This window comes from Armigeres subalbatus, chromosome 2, assembly GCF_024139115.2.
Source record: "Armigeres subalbatus isolate Guangzhou_Male chromosome 2, GZ_Asu_2, whole genome shotgun sequence".
NCBI classification, from domain to species: domain Eukaryota; kingdom Metazoa; phylum Arthropoda; class Insecta; order Diptera; family Culicidae; genus Armigeres; species Armigeres subalbatus.
In genome coordinates, this window is record NC_085140.1 from 37163980 (window position 1) to 37189778 (window position 25799).

Here is a 25799-nt window from a genome sequence, read left to right on the forward strand (position 1 = left end):
CCTTTTTGCAACTTGTTGCACAAACTACTATTTCAAAACCATATTTTACGACAAAATTTAAACTACGATTTTGAATTAGTTTCGAGAGTTTTTTTTTATTTCCTGGGATCCCGGGAAGTCCCGTGAAATTATTATTTCATTTCCCGTTTTCCGGGAAGTTGATTCCCGTGAAAAATTGAAGCCCTAGGTGGATAAGACAACCTGCTGTTTAAAATCATGATTATAATGATTTCTTGATCGCAGTATTCGACATGTTAATCTAGAACATTTACCTCCGAATATGCAATTAGTTTCTGATTTCCCAAAATCCAAGTTTCATAGACATTCCTACACACTTGTTCATTTATTTAATAAAACGGATGTGATGATATTTTCATAAAAAGTTTAGTCTCAAGAAGAATCATCGCACAAATGTACCATGCGTCTCCATATGCTTATATGTTTATATGCTGCTGAACAGTTTTCAAAATCCATTGCTATCGTTTCCCTTGGGAGGCCAATTTTTGGCTGAAAAACACTCATGGGCACATTCAGATATCATAATAACTTAAATTATCGTAATTAATATTTTAACTTATCTGAACATGCAAGTGACTTCAACGCCATTAAAGCGAACCCTTTCCAACTTTGTGACCAATCTCGGAATTTTCCCAATCAAACAGCAAACGCCAGTAACCGATAGATTTTAGAGAACTACAAATGCAACACATGAGCATCGTGAATACAAATTTAATATTGATTAGTGTAATCCGTGTAATCATATGCAGTTTTAAGGGAAAATTATTAGGTGATATTATTTTCTACACTTTTACTATTATTCGATGATGGTAAAGAAGACCCAAATGAAAATTTGAATAGGATATAGTTTTTTACAATTGGTTTTCTAAAATCGATTTTTTTTAAAGATGTATTATCTCACCCGGATTTACCCTGTAATATAATAGAGTTAGGAGAAGCAGATAGAAGATGATACTGGCTTGAAAAATAATTTTATGTTAAGTAAAATTTATGTTCATAACAACACCTATAACAGATCCGATTTTTGAATCACGGAAAATCTTCAGAATTTCAACAGAAGTCTTTTCAATTAGGGTAAATGTTCCGATAGTCGTGGGTGTTCCTGTAGTTGCGGTAGTATTGTTTTTACACAATCTACGTATTTAACGCAGCAACCCATATAGTCTATCAATTTGTTGACCTGTCATTACACAAAATACAGGAAAACAGGTTGAGAATTGCATCAAAATTGGTAAAATATCACTAAAATACCTTTTCATTTTCTCTGCTTTGCACCAATAGTTGCGGTAGTGTTCCTATAGTTGCGAGTCCTATATGAAAACAATGCGATTCGCAACTATAGGAACACAAATTAAAAAATACCGCAACTATTGGAACACTGCACCAATAATTGGAGGTATCATTTTAGGTAACAATGATGCATGCTGCTGCAATGAGGACTCCTTTCGGATGAAATATAAGTAATAAACTTCCATGTGCACCCTTGAGGTAAGTGAAATGAAGTGTATGCTTGGTGTGAACCAACAAATAGTGGTGGAACGAGCTTAGTTCCTCCACTATTGGGTCTTTTACCCTACCCCGAATATTATTTTTCGAATTTCCGGAAGGAAATCAACTTAGTTTTTACTAAACATTGTAGAACAACGTTGGGTGCGATGCATTGTTCGACTCATGCAAAAGTAGTCATCCATTAGGCATATCACTCTATTCAAAATTCCTTTCGCCAAATAAGAGACCAGACTGTACAAACGCTGAATTAAACCACAAGTCATGCCTCTGTTTACGGCTAAGCAAGAGTCATCTCTTGTGTACTTGCAGCTCACATTGAACCGTAAGAAAATTTCACTTTCATGAAACATTGCACTTTTTTGTCCGGCATCGCTCTTTGCCATTCATTGACTCTCTTCGCTCCATCGCCGTCTGCGGTCTTCGCGCCCCGGGAAAAGTGTGTCGTCAAACGGGAAACTGGTTTGGCGGGTCCGCGTCTCTCCGTCCCAGGAAGAAACGGTGGGATGCCGAACGACGATGGCTCATTATGCTGCAGCCACCGCGCAGCATAATACCTCACCTAGCTTACACTTCATGGAAGTTTTTCCTGCTCGGTTGGTACCGAGAGTGAAAGTTCGATGAACTTGCGAAGCTTGGCTTAATGGACGTCTGTTTTCCTCGCTCGAAAAGTTATGGTGACAAACATAAAACCATAGTTAAGGCAGCAAATGCCTGTACAAACCAATTCGAAGAGCAAAGACACTTTTGCTAGAGACTGTATATGGACATGCAGGACGGCAATTGCAACAGCTCAATGAAAACGATTAAACCGTTACCCAACAGTGGTTATGATGAACTAAACACGCGTTTTGTACTCGCGGTAATCAGACATGTTAACCGCTGTGTTCGGTTTTTGTCATCAGCTTTTGTTTTAATTATTTCACAAAATGATGTACTGTCTGTTGGTAATTACCAAGGCTGTTGTCCAAGTCATTAAACGCTTTTTGCCCAATCTTACGTATGTGTAACTACAATCCTGCTAAGTAATAAAAATAACATATATTGGAACTAGCTGACCCGGCGAACTATGTCTCGCTAAAAATTGATCAGTTTTCTGACATAATCTTTTGTGGACACAAATTATCAAACACATCAGTTCTTCGGAATGATTTTTCATGTTTTAAACATTTTATCATAACAAATTATACGAAAGACCAGTCAAAATTTAATTATTCCATTTGTACAAAAAACCATTTCATCGAAAAGATTAAGTTTTTATTTTCAAACCATTCCATGGAAACTGCAGTTTAAGATAAAATTTTCCTCGTGATTAGAAGAAGGAAACTAATATAGATAGGCAAAAATTGGACTGTCTAGGCTGCAAGGTCTTGTGATAGGTAGTGATCACATTTTATATTTGCACTGCGGTAGATAAAGCATTTCCCGTCGATTAGAACGTGGTTGCTTATTTGATGTTATCTTGGTGATATTTTTGCGGGAGGGGGAAGAAGGTGCAATGTCCATATCATCAGCGAAACAAACAAATAGACTGGATCTGTTGAAAATCATACCCTGGCTGCAATGGTGGTGCCAGAGTTCTGAAAATGATGGAGCACCAGCATTTTTTGGCGTATTTGGTTCATTTATGATTTGACGTTAATAGTAAGAACTATAATTGGAGGCGTTAATTAGTCAAGCTTCAAACGGTTTAGGGTCATTTGGCCGAACGCCATTTGGGCTGAATGCCGTTTGGCCAAATAGTAGGAATACGTTTCCTTACTAAGTGTGTGAAGTGAGTAGGGAATAGTGTTTGTAGTGGGAAGCAAGAAGTGAGAAGTGACAAATAAGTAGTGTTGATAAGAAGAGAGATGCGATAGGTGAGAAGTGATAAGTGAGATAGCTAATAGCAAGCAATACGAAGAAAGATCATCTCTGAATGAACGATAAAGGAAGAAGAAGGAAAAAGAAGGACAAAGGAAAAAGTGAAAAAGAAGAAGGAAGAAGAAAAAAGAAAGAAGGGTGAAGGAAGATGGGTGAAGGAAGAAGAAAGATGGAAAGAAAAATTAAAAAGAGAGAAAGAAACAGGAAAAAGTAAGAAGAAATAAGAAAGAAGAAAGAAGAAAGAACAAGAAAGAAATAAGAAGGAAGAAGGAAAAAAGAATAATGACGAAGGAAAAAGGAATAAAGAAGAAGGAAGGAGGAATACGGAAAAGGGAGAAGGAAGAAGGAAGAAGAAAGAAAAAAAGGAAGAAGAATAAAAAAGGAAGAAGAAAGAAAAAAGAAGGAAGAAAGAAAAAGGAATGAGGAAGATGGAAGAAGAAAGAAGGAAGAAGTAGGAAACAGGAAGAGGAAGAAGAAAAAAGAAGGAAGAAGAGAGTAGGAAGAAGAAAGAAAAGAGAAGGAAGAAGGGAGACGGAAGAAGGAAGGAGGAAGGTAAAAACTAGGAAGAAGAAGGAAGAAGGGAGAAGGGAAATAGAAGCAGAAAGAAGAAAGTTGAAAGAAGGAAGAAAGAAGCAGGAAGAAGGGAGAAGGAAGGGGGGGGGAGAAAAACTAAGATGAAAAAAAAGAAGGGAAAAGAAGTTCTCTATTCTTAGTTCTCAGTTCTCAGTTCACTTTTCTCTTCCCACTTTTCACTTCTCACTTCGAACTTGATAATGGTCATGGATAATGTAACATTTTTGGGGTTTTCTAGCAAGCATTTTCAGAGTCCAAACCGGGTTTTTACCATTGACTAGAATTCTCAACAGCAATTTCAATCTCATGTTCTAAACAATTTCTCGGAACTTTCCATTTCTTCGGAATTTTTCTTCGTAATTCCTCCAAAACTAATGGCGAGAGTTCGTTCCACAATTCTTTAGGACAAAATTTTAGGAATTTCCTTAGGAGTTTCCAAAAAAATTTCTAACGGAACTTATTCAAGAATTTGGTTGTAAAGGAAAGAAAACATGCTTTTTTTACAATTTAACATAAAGTTCAAGCTTTTCTGATCTCCGACATATTTTTATTTTGTTTGTAAATAAACCTTTTATTTACTTTCTTGTACTTACTTGATGGGCTACAGCTCTTCGATGAACCTACGCCGAATGGAGTATCCTTCTCCACTAGACTCGATCCTGGGCCAATCGCTTCCAGTCGCCCTGAACATTGAGCGCCCTCAGGTCCTCTTCAACTGCAAAAAGCCATAGTGTACGCGGCTTTCCACGAAGCCTGCGGCCTCTTCCGGGTTCTCTACTAAATATTATCTTCGCTTGACGTTCTTCCGGCATACGAACAACGTGATCAGCCCACCGTAGTCTGCCGTGTTGTATAAGCTTAATAATATCCAGCCCTTTATACACCTGGTACAATTCGTGATTCATGCGACGCCGCCAGATGCCGTTCTCCTGTTTACCGCCGAGTATTGTCCGCAGCACCTTACGCTCAAACACTCCGAGAGCTCTCCGATCAGCCTCCTTTAACGTCCATGTCTCATGGCCGTATAAAGCCACCGGAAGAATCAGAGTAGTATACAGCGCGAGTTTTGTTTTCGTTTGCAGACTACGGGACTTAAGCTTGCTACGAAGTCCGTAATAAGCCCTATTTGCAGCTGCAATACGCCTTTTTACCTCGCGGGTAACATCATTATCGCACGTCACTAATGTTCCAAGATACACAAATTCTTCTACCACTTCAAATTTTTCACCATCCAGCACTATTTCGCTACCACCACCACTAATGAACCCACGTTGATTGCCAGCGACCATGTATTTCGTTTTGCTGGTATTGATCGTGAGTCCAATCCTCGCTGTCTCCCTCTTAAAAGGCACAAAAGCCTCTTCCAGGGCACGGCGATCAATTCCGATAATATCGATATCGTCCGCAAATCCCAGGAGCATATGCGATTTTGTGATAATGGTACCGCTTCTTTGCACACCAGCTCTCCTAATCGCTCCCTCGAGCGCTATATTGAACAGTAGATTCGAGAGTGCATCACCCTGCTTTAATCCATCTAAGGTAACAAATGACGTCGATATTTCATCCGCAACCCTTACACTTGATTTCGATCCGTCCAACGTTATACGAATCAGCCGTATCAGTTTCGCCGGAAAACCATGTTTAAGCATAATTTGCCATAATTCATTCCGTTTCACTGAATCGTACGCCGCCTTGAAATCAATAAACATATGATGTATCTGCAAGTTGTACTCCCGGAATTTATCAAGTATTTGTCTCAGGGTAAACATTTGATCCGTCGTTGATCGGCCCTCACGAAAACCTGCTTGGTATTCGCCGACGAAGGACTCTTCAAGCGGTCTCAATCAGTTGAACAGAATACGGGACATAATTTTGTACGCCGAATTAAGGAGGGTTATTCCTCGGTAATTGGAGCACTCCAGTATGTGCCCTTTCTTAAAGAGAGGGCAAATGAGGCCGTCCAACCAGCTAGCAGGCATTTCCTCGTCTTCCCATATTTTCGACATAATATGGTGCAGAACTTCATAAAGCTGCTCACTGCCATGTTTGAAAAGTTCAGCCGGGAGCTGGTCCTTCCCCGCAGCCTTATTGTTTTTCAGCTCTTTGACAGCTTGTTTAACCTCATCTAGTGTAGGTGACTCCACAGCTTGTCCATCGTCGCTAATATTTATTCTGTTCACCGATGCACCGTCACTTCCTCCATTCAACAAAGTCTCGAAGTGTTGCTTCCACCTGACAGCCACTTCAGTTTTATCTGTCAGCAAATTCCCTTGTTGGTCGTTGCACATGACGGGAGATGGCACTGTCTTTCTCCGCACGCCATTGACAGACTCATAAAACCTCCGCTCCATTTTTTCCTGCGCCTCACTAATAACTTGTTCTTCGTACTCTTTTTTCTTCCTGCGGTGGGTTCGTTTTTCGGCTGTTCTTGTTTCCTTGTACCGATCTCTATTCGATCGGGTACCTGACACCAACATCCGGCTTCTGGCAACGTTCTTCTCGTCTGTCACTCTCTGACACTACACATCGAACCAACCCGTCCTGGGTCGCCTCTGTGCAGTGCCTACCACTTCTCGTGCTGTTGTGCTCACCGCTCCATGGATCGACTCCCATAGATCGTTGATGTTCTCGCTAAAGTTGATTGCACTTATCCGTTCGTCGAGCTTCTGGCGGTACTCAGCCGATAATCCTTCCGCCGACAATCGCTGGATATTGTAACGCATCGTTCGCTGTGATCTTTCATTCGATACAGTTGACAACCGTGATCGAATTTTACTGAGAACGAGGTAGTGATCAGAGTCAATGTTCGGACCTCTGAATGTTACTTTCTTGTACAGCAAACAATAAGCCATTTCAATCGATATAAGGCATTTTATGAGACTGATCGAAACAGCTGTTTCCTTGTGTTTATCTACTTTGACAATTAGTGGGAGCCCGTTTGTTTGGTAATTTTGCGATGAACATTCCGATGGGTCTCATCATCAATTCTACCTGTTTAACTTTTCGGCTACCAGGGCTTTAGAACAAAGATTTTCATATGATTCATACCATTGCATTCTAAGCATGAAATGCTGAAGAAAACATGAATGAAAAGTAAAAAGTTACAAACATTATTTTATGTTCGGACCTAACGGAATGTTTACGCAGAATCATAACAAAACAAAACATTAAAAGTAAATATTCGGGCCACCACGAAACGTCTCATTAAGAGTGAAATCAGTAGTGATTCAGTTTGGTTGCAAATTTTCGAATACTATTCTAGTTTGAATATGAGCCAAAATAGAACAAACTCACAGGCTTCCACAGCCGTGTTCTATTCATGTTTGATTTTTTTTCCATTAAATGAAATTATTATGTTGCTGCTGAGGAAGGTGCGGTAAATGCAAAGTGGATTGATCCGTACCTAAAATGACGCATTCATACACCAAAACAATTGAAAAATATTTGAATCTCGTGATTCATTCGTGGTTCAAATATGCAGAAAATAGAACTGAGTGGTATAACAGTTTTAAGATTCTGAATCTCGACTGTTATAAAAAATGAATCTTGAGCCACTGCTGGGAAAGTGCATGATTCAAATTCATTTTCAAACTGACAGCCCCGAACGATTTGAATCACTGCTGATTTTACTCTAAATGCCTTATAGATTTTGACATTTGAGCGGGTCGTCTTCTCGAACAAAAGTTCATTTTGCGTTCATTATGCGACCCGCTCAAACATCATAATTTCTTGGGGGAGTTCATTTTGCGTTAGTCTATTATAGCATTCATAGAATGACAGTTGGCCCATGCAGCATAAGAACAAATTTTCAGTCCCATATAAATTTAGAATGCAAGTTAAAATAGTTCCGAGGATCCAAAAATTCTGAAAAATTAGAGTTTGACTCAGTTTATACTGCAGATTCAAAATATGTAGAAACATGATACCTCCACAGATAACAGATGTTGAGGCTGGCATCCGATACGTGTGTAAACATCCGCAACCGTTAATTCAAATGTATTTTAAATTGGGACCGCGTTTGGCAATCGAATGGAGATGGCGCAAGGATCATTGTAATTGAAAACGCAGCCCGAATGCGACTGTCAAATGCATTGGCTGTGTTCGAGGGTTGTTAATCAGCTGCGTCCGTATGTACTACCGCAATGAGAATAGATAGAAGGTGAGGAAGAAGACCAAATGCAAGCGTATTAGTGGATGATGAAAAATGTAAACAGCAAATGGTGACGTACATATTTGCACGGCTTCTTATGGGAGCTCGTTCGAATGTAGTAGTGAAAGCTTTTTCGCCATACACGAAAGGCACGCACACAATATATGGATTTCCATACCTTAGTATTTATTTTCATTGGTACTACCGCAATCAGTTGAGTAGATGGCAGTAGTACGCCAACGTATATCAATTCAAAAGTTTACACAGGATTTTCAATAAAATTTGTTCTAGCTTAAATATCTGTTATCTGTGATACCTCTAAACCTGTGACGGGATTTTCAAAGAGGAAAAAATGCAGCTTCATCTGCTGCTAGTCAACTGCTGTCCCGAACTGTCAGATGCATCCAGCAGCTTTATGTGTGAAAGTATTGGTATCCCAAATAAAATATTTCGCATGATTTTTGTTTTACAAGATTATCCAGCTTTCCACGCTCGGTAATAGCGGCTTGTAGGTGTGAAAAAATCCATCGGTCACTGTATCTTTTGACACTAGCTGGAGGAAAACTCATTGGCGAAAGGGCCTTTTTTCCCTTCCCCTCACCCCAGGAATGCCAGTGAGCTTTCCTCCAGCTAGTGTCAAAAAGTACAGTGAACGATTGATTTTTACACACCGACAAGCCGCCATTACTGAGCGTGGAAAGCTAGATATCATTTTCACGAGTATTCCAAATCATCCGGTTAGCTTATTATGAATCAGTTATAAACGTGTGTTTTGTTCCCGGTATAAAAATCCTTATGAAAATGAATTTACTAATTCACGAATTGGATACACTTTTATTGTGCTCAGAAGTGTCCACCCGGGGCTTAGGTGAAACAGTCAATAAACAGTTGAAATTCGATGGTCAACTATGATGAAAAGAAGAACAAGTGTCAAAACAAGAGAAAAGAAGCAGCGTCTTCGCAAGTCTTATCTTAGCTCTTAACACTCCGATTTTTTCGGAATTTCCTCCAGAAAATGCTCCGGAAATTACTTCGGAGATAAATCTAGTAATTCCTTTGGAAATTCCTCAATACATTCCTTTGAAAATTCAAAGAAGGAATTATAAGAAAATTTTGAAAATTTCTTCGGAGTTCCTTTGGTTCCTTTACGAAATTTTTTGAGAATGTATGAGAAATTCTTTTAGAAATTCCTTTAATCTATAACAAAGAGCAACTACAACTAATCGGGGCCGGCTTCTTATCCATCTACGATCTACTGCAAAGCGTCGCACACTATGCTAAACATGTTTCATTAATTTCAGCGGCTTTGAAGCGCCTCCGAAGGCGAAGGGAATCCAGCAAGTAATGAGCTACCCTGGGTCTGTGGATCGATACTGCGGATGTCTAATGATTCATCGATGTGCATGCGACCTATTGGCGTTTTCGTGATAGATTTGGTGATGTATAGTATCATATGTGAATGTCCTGAAATATGAAATCATATAAATTTACGAATCCTTCACAAAACTACCTAGACCAAAAAAATATTGATGAAAGAAATCCACGAAAGAAAACTGAATGGTACAAATGCCTTGTACGTCGCACTATTTTACATAGCTTAATTATACATCGCCTCGATTACGTTGGAATTTTTTTACATCGGGAAGAAATTACATCGCTTCTGTTTATTACACAGCCTGCTCTCGAGTACATCGCGCAGTGTAATATTCAACAATCGACGGATTCGATTGGTTGCATCGATTTCGATGTAATATTCAACAACTTTTTTTGCTGTGTACGTGATATTCCAGCAGGATCTGGTTAGGGAAATTCTGAAGAAATTCCTAGAATTTCTTCTTTGAATTTTTTAAGGAATATCTTGACTTGTTGCATTTCCAAAATAATTTTCAGGATCTTTTTCTCTGAGGAATGTACAAAGAAATTCAAGAATTTTGGAAATTCTTTCGGAAGTTTAATAATATGTATCTGAATCACTGTAAGAATTTCCTATGGATTTCTTAGAAATATTCCCGCATAATTACAAACTGTACATGGATATTTTCCCGTGCGGTCGACAACAGTATCCTTTACTGTTGACAACTGTAAATGAACAATCTCATATAAAGTTTTAACAGTTTGTGGTACGGTTATTTGACAAATAACAATATGTTGAATGGGTTGTTAAGTTATGTCACCATAAAAAATCGTCTGTTTTCGCATGCAAAATTTTCGCTCAACAGTATGATAAAATGTTGACATATAATGCAGGAAATAAAGAACATTTTAGAGACAGCATGTTATATGTTGACATTTAGTGATGATGTCGAGCAGTTATGGTTGAATCGATCGAAAAGTATTCGATAACCGCAACGTAAACTGTGAAGCTATATCTTACATCGTAATAATGATTCTGACCATATAACATGTTGTTTTTTATTATGCGGGTTGTAAGTGTGCGTGTTTTTTTTTACGAAAAATGTCGGGAAGATTTTTTGGATAAATTAATGTCGGGAAGATCTTTTGGATAAATTAATGAAATATCAGCTGCATAAATACTGAAGAAATTGCAGAAGCAGCTACTCAAGTAAATTTTCAAGGAATTGTTGAGAAAATCCGATAAAGTTTGATGATGGGTTGACTGAATAGAGGTAATAAACTATAAAGGAAGGTTGTCACTCTCATCACTTAGGAAACATCTTTTGCTGGCGATGATAAGGTGCTAAATGTCAACGATGGAATAATCAATACGTTTTGACAGTTGTGTACCCAACATGTTTGGGGACGAGAACAAAGAGAATCACAGCGACAATCTTCCTCTTTGGCTTATTATTCTCTATTGTTGACTGTAATTCCGATATTTTTGGGTTTTTATTTCAGACATGAAGCTTCAATTCCAGGGTTATAACCCAAACAGGTTCAAAGGGTTCAAAACAGAATAACAGGGCTCGCACGTTTTTATTAGCGATCCTATATTAAGAGATGTGCGAATACTTTTCCAGACGATTTAGCAACGCTGTTACTTTAGTAAACAAACGCTGCCAGCACTTGCCGTGGCGCAAAATGTTGGAGCTCGAACATGACTTTACGTATAATGGCATTTTCAGATTTCGTTATCTAACGTCCAACAGTGCATTATCACTAAAATAAAAGTGCAATATAAATGAACAAAGTACCATGCATAAACTAGACTACTTCAACTTGCCAATATAAAACAAATTGTTTATTCGACAAAACTTTTCGTAAAATCTTTTTCATTACAATCGCAATACCTTTCAATCCGCAACAATAACAATGTTCATTTGGCTCAGATTTTGACAGCTCTCAATACTCGATTGGCTCAAGATGGCCGCTTTCGCATGTCTCTGAATGTAGGATCCCTAGTTTTTATGATATGCTTTCACAAAGCAAACACAGTGTTGGTCAATTAGTAAATCCCAGTCCAAATTCCTAGACCCTTTTCTTTGGACTAGAATTTCATATTTTTGGAATAATTTTCACAATATATTTATCAGCACTATCGCAATACATACTCTCCATTGATTCAAGCCCATTAGAAGCGTTATGTTCGATTGAATCCCATAAATAAAATATACACAGCAAAAAAAGTTGTTGAATATTACATCGAAATCGCTGCAACCACCTAAATCCATCGATTGTTTAATATTACACTGCACGATGTACTCAAGAGCTTGCTGTGTAATAAGTAGGAGCGATGTAATTTTTATCGATGTAATCAAAAAGACGACGTAACCATAGCGATGTAAAAGAATGGAATGTAATACAGTCCGATATGCATGGTAAAATATGTTGAATATAGTTATTTTCGAGGAGATGCGATTGTTTTGATGATTAAATTAGCATTTTGAGATTTTTTTTATCATAACTTTATTAATTACTATTGAATTTGCGCAGATATATAATAAAATTCTCATTCTCCGGTAAAATTTTTTTTTATACGTATACGTGAAATTCTCATTTTGGTGTGAGATATATTTAGATAAAAGATATTTTAGTTACCAGATAAAGATTGTCGCTTCGGTTCCCTTTGTTCTGCTGTCCGAAACATGTGTGGTACCTAACTGTCAAATCGTATGTATTTTCAATTCATTGACATTTAGATCCCCTATCCTTGCCAGCAAAAGATGTTCCGGACAGCGACGACAGCGACAATCTTCATCTGGCTAGCTAAAATATCTTTTATTTAGACATTTGAGCTCTAATTGAGTTAATTTATTTGCCATTTCGAGTTTTCTGTCTTTAGCGTGTATGTCGACTCCTCGAAGTCGACAGAACGGACTGACACCCCATCTGCTGCTCACTTTCCCGCATGGATGCTTGAAAACGTGTCAAATTTTTCTCGATGTGTTCGTTTTGCTTTCGTTTCGACGTCAGTTCAGTTCGTTTCGTACGGTGCCTCTGGAATCACCGTTCGTTTGTGTCGCGCAAAAGGTACTAAGAGCAGCTGCTTGTAGGAAAAAATCCTGATCCCGTGCAACAATTTGAGAATATCGGTTCCGCGCCGTGACACTCTGTCCCACCCGAGGGCCACACCAATGCAGACGAGAGGAGGATTCAGTTGGGGAATATCGCCGAAGAAAAACGTATCGTAAATCGCACCGGATCGCAACCAGGGCTGATCACCAGCACACGAAAAAACATCATTCGAAAGAAAGATGGGTGGCCAAAAGTTCCAGTACGATGAGAGTGGTGGAACTTTCTTTTACTTCATTCTGTCGTTTCTGGCGCTGATTCTGATACCGGCCACTTTCTATTTTTGGCCGCGAAAGAAAAAGGAAGGTGAGTGGTGACGAGGGAAGGGTCTTGGGATTTGTCTCTAGAATTGGGTCATTCGGGATCTAATCTGTTGATTCAGCTGATTATACCGGAGATGACTTTCTTTTAGTGCCATGTCCATATCGTGATGTGGAATGAGCTTTCAAAAAACATTGCCAAGAATGGTTTTAGGGGCAAATGGAATAAAATGTTCATCGAAGGAAAATGATTGGATGGTGACAGTGGTGACAATTATTCATAATACATATTCGGAAACTGCTTCGCGGAATATTACTGCCGTCAATAACTAATTATTGTCTGATACGTAAATCATTTTTTAATGATGCTTAAAACGGCACGTTTAAAAAAATAGCTGTTCATAGAAGAAAAATAAGTGAATGGCCTGTATTAATGTTGCACAATTAATCATCTCAACTGGAGTTAGTCTAAATATTGTTTTGCTTTTATTCCTGATAAGCGGGCTATACAATTTATCAGTCCAGTATAGGTAAATTGTTTAAATTTCGGGAAACTTTTTTTTTTCGAATTTAACGAAAACCATTGAAACCTTTACTGATGTAGGGTAAAGTGACCAATAGTGGACCCCCAACCAATAGTGGACCCTCCAGCCATTTTTGCATTATTACTGCACAATGTCAACATTCTGCTATGAAATTCTATCGGGAGAACCTACCTTACAGTCCTATGATTTGATTACATGCGTTGGGAATGCTATGGAAAGTCAAATTATATGATTTTTTTTCAATTCTATAAAAAATAAACACGAGAGTGTCCATTATAGGAATATTTTGGGGGTCCATAATAGGGAAGAAGAACGTCCTGAAACGGGACATGAAAATCAAATGAAGTGTCGACTATAGGGAAGCAATTTCCTATTATGGACCCCCAGGGGGTCTACTATAGGGCGAATTCAGTTAGACATTAAAATGTTAATTTCAACGAATAACGTCGTGTATTTGGGTGTTTTATGTATGTATCGTGAAGAGGGGATGCAGAGCTTGTTGTTAGATATCAAGCAGAGTTAATATGTTGAAAATTTCTAAGCCTTATGACAGGAAGAGCAAAATTCCGCTACTAGGGGGTCCACTATTGGGCATTTTACCCTACATACTAAATTATACTTGCAACGTGAATTGTAACCCTTTGCTATTTGCTAGCTTTTATGTGTAGCGCGCGTTTGACATCAAGTGCTTCACACGAAGTAAACGAAAAGGCAGATGCAGGTGAAATTTCTACACAGTTTACAGGACCATCTATACTTATTCATTCATTTTCGTGAGCTTCAATTTTCAACAGGCTCATGCAGAGTTTAGTATTGCATTGTCTGCATCTGAGGGTCTCTTGCCGCTAGTCATGGTTTTGGTGGCATACTGACGATCAAAACATTTATTATTGTTAATGCGATTCACTTTAGAAACTTGTGTGCGTTTCAAATAGGCACTACCAGCGCTGTGGACTACTGTAAAAGCACCGCGTCCTGCGTGAGTAAATAACAATATCATGCAAGTGTTGAAGATAATTATTGGAGGATTATTGCAATGTTTCATAAAATATTGCTTACATTGCGCAGAATTAGGGCGGTCACGGTATGTTATAATTTATTTTCTTGTCGGCGGTTTCTCGAACACTTGGAAATGATGTACACTTCAATACCACCTGGAACATCTAAAACTTACGAAGATTACAGAGACCGAATCTCTTCAAGATGTTTGCTTTTCTTGTACAACAAAGTTGTATTGAAAGGCTATTATCTCACTACAAAACCAACTTTTTATATAGATTCTATAGATTCTACTATCTATAAATCACACCTCCCAGAATCTCGCCGATGACGACGAGAAACCATGAAACAATGATCATGAAACCAATCGGGAAATTGAATTATTGATCAAATCATTAACATTTATAACCATAATTTTGTACTATTTTTTTCTTGTAATGTCGAAAATAACTGTTCGGCTAGGTGTACCAGTTGTGGCTATAGCACCAGTTGTCGCACTAGTGCTTTATATGCCAAATGACCAATCAAATCATCGCAAACCAAGTTCATATCGATAAAGCATATTCATATGACACGATAACACCTTTGATTTTCTCCAAAACAAACAAGCATAATTGTAAAAATTGATTTGGTCCCAATTTGGCCAGTCTCATAAGAAAACAATGGGATTTGCCAAATAAGGAACCAAAATTAAGAATAGTGCCACAACTGGTGCATGCGTTCCTATTATGGATTCATCAATTTTAAGGATTATAACAAATTTTATTATGGGTTTCACAGCTGTTCTAAGGAGAAGGAAGTAAAACTTTTCGATTGATATAAAAAGTCTACCCACATGCCTTTTACTTATTTTTTTTTTAAATTGTTGTTCTTATGTATGGCGACAATTGGTACACCGACCCTATTTAACAATAATATGTCTAGCAATAGTGGTAATAATGATATAAATTGTAGTTTCTAAAAGTGGTGGGTCGCATAAATCATGTCGATGTTTTATGATTTGACAAGGTGGATTACATTGCTCTAACATCTATTTTACTTTATTTGAGCTGTTTGTCGTCAATTTTTGAACGCCCAATCCATAACTTATACACATAAGTGAATCACACCATAAAGTGAAGATCTTAATCCTATGCCTGATTGATAGAAATTGATGAGGAAATTTCTTGAGGAACACGAAGAGCAAGGCATTCTCAAGAGTCTCCAATTGAACTTATTGATGAATATCTTCAAAAGTTTCAAATTATGATAAATAATTTCAGATGATTTTTTCTTGAAAACCGATAATTCAAAGAGAAACTAGAAGGATTCATGAGAAGACTGTGGGTGGGTGGAACAGCTTTCGAACTATTTTTAATATCTTGTTGATAAAAAATCTGGAGTTCTAAAATAATTTCTGATAATAAGGAAAATTTTGATTAATTTTTATCAATTTGAGAACATATTTTTTTAAATCCAGAATATTTTTCTAACTTTTCACAAAAAAGATAAAGAATTAGTTCCATAACTTTGAAAATTCTAATATTGCATTATTAGATGAAAATTTTAAAACTTTATATCTGGTGAAAAATCGGCATGAATCGATAATCTTGAAAATCAAAATTCTAAAAATTCTAAATTTTAACACGTTAGATAAGATCGATTAAAGAAAGTGTTTTTGAGCAGTAAAAATAAAAATTATGGTCATAGAAGGGTAAAAAACATCATCAATAAAATTTTGAAGCAATTTAAAGGGATTCTAAAGTTATATTATTGAAGATTATTCAGATTAATCCTGTCCTGAGGAATTGAGAGGAAAATCAAGCCTAACATACTTCAATAATAAATTGTGGTTCTGCTTTTTCTGTTGTATCAAAAGTTATATTGGAATTTCTTGAATTAAGTGATTGATTGTCTTTATTAAAGAGACAGTGTACTAGAAATTATTGTGGATTCTAATTCCTCCGATTCCGCATGTGACAAAACTGGAATTGATTCATACTAAGAGCTTTCTACTGCCCCTCTAAAAAAACAAACATAAAAATTAGCTAACTTCTTGTTTTGATCCGTTGTTATGATATTTTAGTATCAGTTCCTAAAACCGGGAATCTGAAAATCGATTTTAAATGGACACCCTGAAAACAGTATTTTAGTGGTAATAATAGGGCTAGTAGCAGGTCACTTTTTAGTGATTTGGTCATTATTTTGAGTCTAGTCCTGTCTTTCCCAACCGGTGGTCCGCGAGACCATACCAAGGGGGTCGTGAGACCTTTGCCAAAAAGTAATCTTTTTTGTTGTTCACTTCAACCAAAAGCGACGACATCATAAAACTACAATGAAAATCTTTTTGAATCTGGTGGCTTGCAGTGGAAAAAAAGTTTGACGATGGTGTACTGATGGTTGATCAGAAATGCTTTTGTCAAAATCAGGATTTCAGAGAAGAGTAAATGCCAAGGGTGTTCATTGCATGATTTGCCGATATGCCCTTGTTTGTAAGACCTTACCGCAACCATTGCAAAAAGAGCTAGAGACTGTTTTTAGAATCGTGAGCTACATCAAATCTGAAGCTCTCAACATTCTTCTTCTTCTTCTATGGCATTGCATCCCTCACGGGGACATTGCCGCCTTGCAGCTTAGTGTTCATTAAGCACTTCCACAGTTTTTAACTGCGAGGTTTCTAAGCCAAGTTACCATTTCTGCATTTGTATATCATGAGGTTAACACGATGATACTTTTATGCCCAGAGAAATCGAGACAATTTCCAAATTGAAAATTGCCTAGACCGGCACCGGGAATCGAACCCAGCCATCCTCAGCATGGTCTTGCTTTGTAGTCGCGCATCTTACCGCACGGCTAAGGAGAGCCCCGACGTCTGTTCAACATACGTCTGTTCAAAGAACTCTGCAAAGAAATAAATAAAGATCAAGAAGGCCTTCTTTTCAACCCTGCCATACGTTGATTAGGAAAAGGTGATGTTTTGAACTTAGGGATTGATAAATAATAAAATTTTCCCAAGAAGCCAGTATAGGGGAAAGTGGGGCAAGTTGGTCATTCTAAGCGGTAACCCTTGTAAAATAGTGAAACTCCCTTGAATTCTGTTGATTTGTCCATGAAACATCGTTGACATAAGTATCAATAAACGCTGAATCATAAGTTTTCAGTATCTTATAAATCGGTTTGAAGAAAGGTGTTTTTATGATGCCTATAATATTTACTATATGGGGCGGTTCAGGGTGGCCACTCACCCGGGAATCCGGGAAAACCGGGAAAAACCCGGGAATTTGAAATCACCGGCAAAAGCCGGGAAAACCCCGGGAATTTGATTAGCTCACCGGTTTTTTGTTTCAAATTTATATCAAATCCATACAGGTTTTGAATCGATTAATCGGACTCCGGAGTATCATTTTTTTTTCACTCCGGATAATCAAATCCTCCGGATAATCGAATCACCAGAAAAAAAATAATCAAATCTGTAATTAAATAACGAAAAACTTATGCTTTATTTTATTTGCAGTGGTGTAGTAAGAAATTATTCAGGAAAAACCATGATTAATCCACTTAGCGGTATAGGTAACTTTTTGGTATATTATGTAACAGTCAAGGGGTGGGTCGCTGAGCACAGTTCAATTTGTGTTCATCACATTCCTTGTGACTCTGTGTGCCACAGTGTGCCATAAATTGTGCCTCACCTTAAGTATGACACATTGTCATGTTGACAGTCAGAAATATCTGGCAACACTAGCGACTAGACGCATCAGCAGAGTGAAACGGCTGTCATATACGTGATACCACGCGATACAATAAGGGTTGCTGACGTTTAATCATCTTTCGCATTCAAGCGCATGGGAAGGATAGGATTTGTTTTCATCGGGAAACGTTTCCCGATGAAAACAAATCCTATTCTGCCTATGCACTTGAAAGAGAAAGATGATTAAACGTCAGCAAGCTCTATGGCACTCCTCCCAACATCGTTTTTGCGATGTTTTTGCTTAGCATCAAGCAGACTCTTGCCGTGATAGGAAAAATCGGAGTGCAATGCAGTTCATTAGCATCGGGTGCAGTAGGGGAACTGTTCCGATCTCCATCTCACTGTACATATATCCATCTCATCGCTCAACAATGAAATACGGCACCAAATTCGTTGCTTTTTTTTGTCAACATGCGTGCTCACTGCTGAAAAAAATCACAAAAATAATAAACAAACCAATTCCTTTTCATTGCTTTGTTTTTGATAGGATGGAAATAGGAGCTATGAGATGAAGTGGCGAACCGTTCCCCTATATCCACAGACAAAGTAAATCCGCATGATTCGGTGGTAACAAAAATAGAGTAGATGGTTCAAAAGAAGACAATTATTAAATCAAGGGCTACTTCACACATTTTTTGCTTCCTATTGGGGAAGATCCACAAAATACGTCACGTGATCGGCGATTTTCAACGCCCCCATCCTCTTTCTTCACACTTTTTGTATTAAACCTCTGAATTTTTTGAATGAATCGTCACGCTGCTCAGAGCACTTCCTCCTGAAATCGTGACGTACTTTGTGGATGGCCGTTTGTTCAGCAAAAGCAAAGAAATTTAGACAAACAACAATTTTCTTTAAAAAAAATCAATGATTTGCATGATCGACTAGCTATAACAGCCTCTCCGAGAAACACATAAAGATCTGCACTATCTTTTACTTCCTTATTTCTTTAATTATTTTGTTCCCAAAACTCCATATAAAAAATATAAACATTGCCCCCACGTGAATCCACTCGGATTTATACGCGGTCGGAAACATGTAAATATTGTCCTAATATGATGTCAGATGACGTCACGCTGCATTCGTTCATAAGTCGAAGAAGTCGAAACAAAATTTAGCAAGGTTGCCGGTATTTTTTATTCTGATCATTAAAATGTCAAAAGTGTGCCGCAGAGTGTGCCACCACGTGCCACACTTGTGAATAAAATCCTTAAAATGTGTGCTTGGAACATTGTGCTCAGCGTCCCACCCCTTGGTAACAGTAGTAGTTTTGCCACAATTTTTGATTCCATTGAGTCCATAGTTCGATCCAGCCAATTTTCAATATGAAACGATAAGACAAGATTCCCATTTGAATGCCACTTGTTGTTTGAGAATAGGCGCCAAAAAATTTCTTGGCTATTTATGGGCTTTTTGGTCAACAAATTGTAATTTGGCCATTGTTTATGAATCCAAAGTTTGATCTAGTGAAACGTTTGCATTCTACAGAATCGAATCGCAAATCAGTCCCGAAACAATGCAATGCTTTGATTAAGTACCGTGGTGTGCACTTATTCCGTTCACCTAAGACAATGCGCTATGTTTAAAAGCTCTAAAAAATAGCCGTTTAGTATTTTGAAGCTGCAATTTCGCTACATAGTGTCATTTTCTATATACAATTGAAAATAAAATATGTTGGGATGCATTCATACACTTAGGCTCCACTAGTGAAAACAAAATTGACCAATTATGTGGTCCTAATTCCAATCATCTGAAATGGCATTGTTCCTAATTCCGTTCATTCGTGTTCCTAATTCCAATCACCCGAAAAACATTTGATTTCTTGGAGATGCTAATACCAGGCATAATTTTTCTCACAAATCCATCTTTTAATTTATTATATTGCAAATAAAAAGCTTAATATGTAATTTCCTTCCGAATGTAAAATATAATGAATGATATTTCCTTAGTATAGCCAAGTTGACTGTTTTTTCGTTTGTTTCACTTACTATTCGAGATATATTCAACATAATCATTGATGCTAGCTGCCCAGGTACCACAGAAAAGGACAGATACGATTCCTTATCGGAGTTTTACACCTTATCGTCAACGTAATTTTGACTAGAGCCTGGATACTAGGCCTTAAATTCTGACCTGAACCTTCCAAAACAATGTCTCTGTTTGTTTGGAATTGTTCGTACCACTTTTTTGTTCAAATTGAATATTCTTTGAAGTTCCGGTTCTTTAAAGTACCGGATAATCCTACTTCTACGAAGTATTCACGGATTTCGGTAAAACATAACCTTATTTGCAGCTCAGAGAGGGCAGTGTTTTTTTTGGCCAAGAAATTTCCGGATAAAGCTTTTAAACAAGAACGCCGCAATTATGGATTGTGCTGTTTAAATCTGTCCGTATTCTCCGGAAATCCTTTCTTAACATTGTCCAGCATTCACTTTATAAATCATCATTAAATCATTAACTGAAAAAACTGTATTTTCCCGGCACGAGTTGTAAAAGGTCCCATAATGTTTTCGAGTAGAGGGATAGAATTTCAAATGTCCACCTTTTCTTGCTCATAGATTATATTCTCAAACACGGAATTTTTGGAATCCATCCCCCAAACCCAATGAACGGAATAAGGAACGAGTAGATTTAGATGTACCCTTATTCCGGTCAAGATATTTTTCACTTTTCAGCATTTTCTATCGGGAAAATACAAGTAACAATTTGGTAATACGTTATAATGTTACCTGTTTTGTCTTGTTTTGCTGCTGTGTTTGAAATCCAGGGCAAATTTTCACTAAAAATGCATAAATATTATGACAGACGTTCTTAGCAAGTGGGTTAATGAAAACAGTCAAAATGGCGCTTGTAGTGATGACCAACAAATTTTGTTTAAATTTTCACTATAAATCGCTAAAAATGACGCTGGTTTTCATTTCATTTCATGCATACATAACCATAGAAAAGTACGAGAATATTTTTCTGTTGTTTTTAGACACAAACTCTTTATTATTTATCATTTTGTCTTGCGTGAACGGAATTAGGCGCTGATTGGAATAAGGTCACAGCACGGTAAATATTGATTTGATTAATTTTTTAGTAATATAATTTTATCAGAATTCCTTTAATTAGGTACTTTCTTATAAGTTTTCACCAATATTTAGCCGCTTTGGATTTTGATAATGACTTATACTGCCGTTATACGCATAACTGTCCCATGTATATAGGGAATCCCAGCAAACATGGGACAAATATGCGTATGACGGCAGTATAGTAATTACTATAAATTAATGCTAGGTCTTCAATCGATATTTAATAAAGTTTTATCGCTTTCTCTCAAATTCCTGTTTTTTTTTCAAGTGTTTGTTCAAAAAAGTCTTACGAGCTTTAAATAATTTTCTTTAGTTTTATCAACAATTCTTACTGCTTTTACAATAAATATTCTGATAAAATTGCGAAGAATCCAGAAGCTTCCATATTTTCAGGAACTTTTATGAAGTCTATTTTCCTTGGGAGCTTCCTGCATTTTACGCAGATTTCCAGGTACCATTTTTGACACACTAAACTGTTCAACTTTCCTATCTTTATTTCATAATCTTTTTGAAATTAAACAATGGACAGTTCAGTAAAGAAGGTACGCCTACGAGAGATTTACCAAAGGTACTGCAAAAATTAAAAGATTTACCGAGTACAAAACAGTGGAGGACCCTTTTTACAAGATAGGTTTACTGAAAATAAAGTCTAAGCTTGCCTTTTCCAGCAAAAGACTGTTAGATCGTTAGAAGGAAATCTGAAAATGTTCAGAAACAACGTTAAATCTCAATTAAAAAAATCTTTCATGTTTTTGTAAATATTTCGAATTCCATGGATATTTTTGCACAAATTTTGATGCATTGTGAATATCGACCTGAGTCTTTGTCAAGTGTTACTTCATACTGTTTTCTGTGCTTTGCAATCAACTTAAAAAAAAAATACAGCGATTCATGAGTCTGTTAGAATGTTAGAATTCAATGCTTATTATCAAATAACTGAATTAATAATTAAATATAATGTTGTACATTTTATATACCAAGAAACTGTTGGTGTAGATGACCCTATTAATGAGCAACGCGAGTACACCCCTGTACCACATACTGGCTGACAGTTCAGTTGACAGTTTGTTATGTATATGTTTCCATGTTTTTATTATTCTACTTTTGTCAGTAATGAATATCTACGAATAAATCAGACAAGTTACTCCGCACTAATCTTTTATATTATTGTGTTCCGATACGCGACGGTTTAGATATTTTATCGGTTCCACAGTCTGCCGACAGGTTATGTGCCCAGCATAAGTTCGCGAGATCGAGAGTGTTTTCGGTCGGAAATCGTTAAGTATTTTTTCTGCGAAGGCTCTAAACGCGTTTCGACCAAGGATTTCCGTGAGTGGATGAAAAGAAGATGGCAGACCAGCAGCGTTTCCCAGGTTTCCCACTCCCGAAGCTTAATAACCACAATTTCCAGTCGTGGAAATTTAAGATGGAGATGATGTTAGTGCGTGAAGAGTTATGGTACGTTATTGCAGAGGAAAGACCGAACCCCATCACTGATAGTTGGAAGAAAGCAGATGCTAAGGCTCGAGCTACCATTGGTCTTTGTATGGAGGATAACCAGACTAGTCTGGTACGGAATTGTGCCTATGCAAAGGATGCGTGGAAATGTTTGAAAGATTATCATGACAAAGGATCGGAAGTTTACCTGTTGAAGAAGCTCACTCGTCTAGAGCTGACAGAAGACGGAGATATGGAGCAGCACCTCCAGATTTTCACTGATTTATTGCAAAGGATTGCGGATGTGGGAGAGCAGATTCCAGCAAAGTTGCAGGTAGCATTATTGCTTTGTTCGCTTCCAGATTCGTTCGATTCGCTGGCAACGGTTCTTGAGCAGAGACCAAGGGATGAGCTTACCATCGATCTGATTAAGTCCAAGTTATTATCGGAAGCAGAAAAGCGCCGTGAAAGATTTGGGAACTCCACTGGCTCAGGTGAGAAAGCAATGCGGGCTGAATATTGGAAATACCGTGGAGGTGATGTTCAGGTCAACAAGGACACACGCAGTTGTTTTTATTGTAAGAAGCCTGGCCATCTGAAACGTAACTGTAGGATCATGCAGAAGGAAAATTCAACCGGCCATGATGTCAGGCGGAAAGAAGAAGATTCGAGTGCGAAAGAAATTCCAAAGGCGAAGCAGGTGCAAAACGTCGTAGAGGGGCCTATTGCGTTTATGGTGGGTCGAGGATCATCGTCTGACTGGTTTGTTGATAGCGGCGCATCTAGACACATGACAGGTGACAAAAGTTTTTTCGATGGATTGCAAGAAGTAATCGATGTTCGTGTTTCACTGGCAAACGGGAAGGAGGTTGATGCGACAGGAGTCGGGTACGGTCGCATTGTCGGAATGGATGGCTCCGGTGTTCCGGTGCAGATACAGCTGAATGATGTTTTATTCGTACCGAAATTGACCAGTGGACTTATTTCTGTGAGTACACTGGCAAGTAAGAATTACTGTGTTGATTTTTGTGAGAAGGGATGCAAGATAATCAATCAAGGAGGAGCAATAACGGTGATTGCTGATCGTCATGGCAGTCTTTATCGTTTGCAAACCCCGGATAGGAGAATGAGCGAAAATTATGATAGGAGGGGAAGTACACCATTCCGAAACCATGTTTCAAGGAAAGTTGATAAGGCGCAGAAGAAACTAGAAGTTGTGCATATAAAGCTGAGTGGTTTGATGGTGAATACACCTTTTGGAGATAAATATTATTTGGTTTTTGTTGACGACTTGACGGGAATGACATTTGTGTACCTTCTACGGGAGAGATCGGATATCAGTTGCAAAATCAAGGATTTCGTCGAATTTTGTATGAAGAGCTACGGAAAAGCACCAATGGAATTACGACTTGATGGAACAGAAATGTCCGTAGATGTTGGTTTGAAGCGGTATTTGAGAAATGAAGGCGTACATGTATCATATTCTCAGAAACACGATAGACTGGCGGAAAGAAAGTGTAATCAGTTGACGGAGAGAGCAAAGCGTATGTTAGTTGATGCAGGACTTGATAGGAAATATTGGGGCGAAGCGATATCGACAGCGGTGTATGTTCTGAATCGTTCGTCGGCCAATTGTAAGGACAATACTCCTTTCGAAAAATGGAACGGGTTCAAGCCGGATGCAGAATACTTCAGAAGATTTGGTTCCCTGGCATGGGTTCGAGCACCAGATGCAAGGAATGGAAAAGCTCGTGAAATGAAATTTATGGGCTACTCAAATCAGAAGCAATCGTATCGTTTTCTGGATTTGAAAAATGATTGTGTTGTAATAAGCAGTTATGCTAAATTTGTGGAATGCCTTCATCCTAAGATTGCTGATCAACAGGAATCAATTATCATATTGGAGCCATTGGTACCTAGTTTTGGGGGACCTATAGGACAGGAGGAGCTTCTATCGTACAATGACAGTTCGAAGCAAGCCGATGATGACAGTATGCGATCAGAAAGTAGTACGGAACGACAAGATGACACGTTGGGTTTTGAATCATGCGAAGAGCTTTACTATGGAGAAGAACAAATGGAAAATGATGATGACCAGCGAGCAGAATTATCTCGGGTTCGTAGAACTACAAGAGGAACTCTTCCAGCGCGATATAAGGATCACGTTATGACTACGACATCTGTAAAGCGAGGAAAATCAATATCTGGCGAAAATATTGTTTCGTATACCGTTGAGGAAGTCTGGCCACCTGCAGCGCACATGAATTAGCAGTACAGGGATGAATCGCGAGGAGGAGTGTTGGTGTAGATGACCCTATTAATGAGCAACGCGAGTACACCCCTGTACCACATACTGGCTGACAGTTCAGTTGACAGTTTGTTATGTATATGTTTCCATGTTTTTATTATTCTACTTTTGTCAGTAATGAATATCTACGAATAAATCAGACAAGTTACTCCGCACTAATCTTTTATATTATTGTGTTCCGATACGCGACGGTTTAGATATTTTATCGGTTCCACAGTCTGCCGACAGAAACTATTCTTTGTTTTTTTACATAATCAAATACTTCTCAGGCACTTTTAAAAATTTCCGGGAAAATTTTGAAAAGCCTACCGGGAAAACCGGGAAAAACCCGGAAATTTGTTTTGTCGACTAGAGTGGTCACCCTGGGTATGACCACCCCCTCGGGGCAAGATGAGAAAATACCAAAAATTATATAAAAATGTGCTGAATTTATTTAGAACTGGTGATACATTTTTTGCATTTCTAGGGATTATATACAAATCATGTTTAGCCTAAAAATGTCTTATTTCATGTTGTTTTTTGGCTTTTGGCTTAACTATAATATCTGAATTAACCTAAATCTAATGTTCACGATTAAAACCATCATCGTTGTTTTAAATCATGATTCAGGTAGAAACTATTTGAATGATTTTGTAATTGCATTTAAGGATTGGACGATTCTTAATCTTGGAGGTGAACTTGTTCTTATTACAGTTGGCAATAACGCCCCTAGCTGACATATGTCCAAAGTTTTATATCATGTCGATCATAATTACTGTGAATATCCTTAAATTATTATTGTAGATAAGCATTAGTTAAGTAAAAACCTTGGTAAATATCAATTTATGCTGAAAAACAAGAAATATAAGCTTTTAACCTTAAATTATGCAACC

At 37.8% G+C, this 25799-nt stretch overlaps 1 protein-coding gene across 1 annotated transcript in view; it reads left to right on the forward strand.

Moving 5' to 3' along the window:
- The first annotated feature begins 12470 nt into the window (after nt 1-12470).
- The window catches only part of LOC134218469 (translocation protein SEC63 homolog), a 37605-nt gene continuing 24276 nt past the window's right edge, over nt 12471-25799 (forward strand). Inside the window, exon 1 of the mRNA XM_062697482.1 lies at nt 12471-12886. Within this exon, the coding sequence (XP_062553466.1) occupies nt 12763-12886 (124 nt within the window). The 5' untranslated portion in view covers nt 12471-12762. The remainder of the gene's footprint in view (nt 12887-25799) is intronic.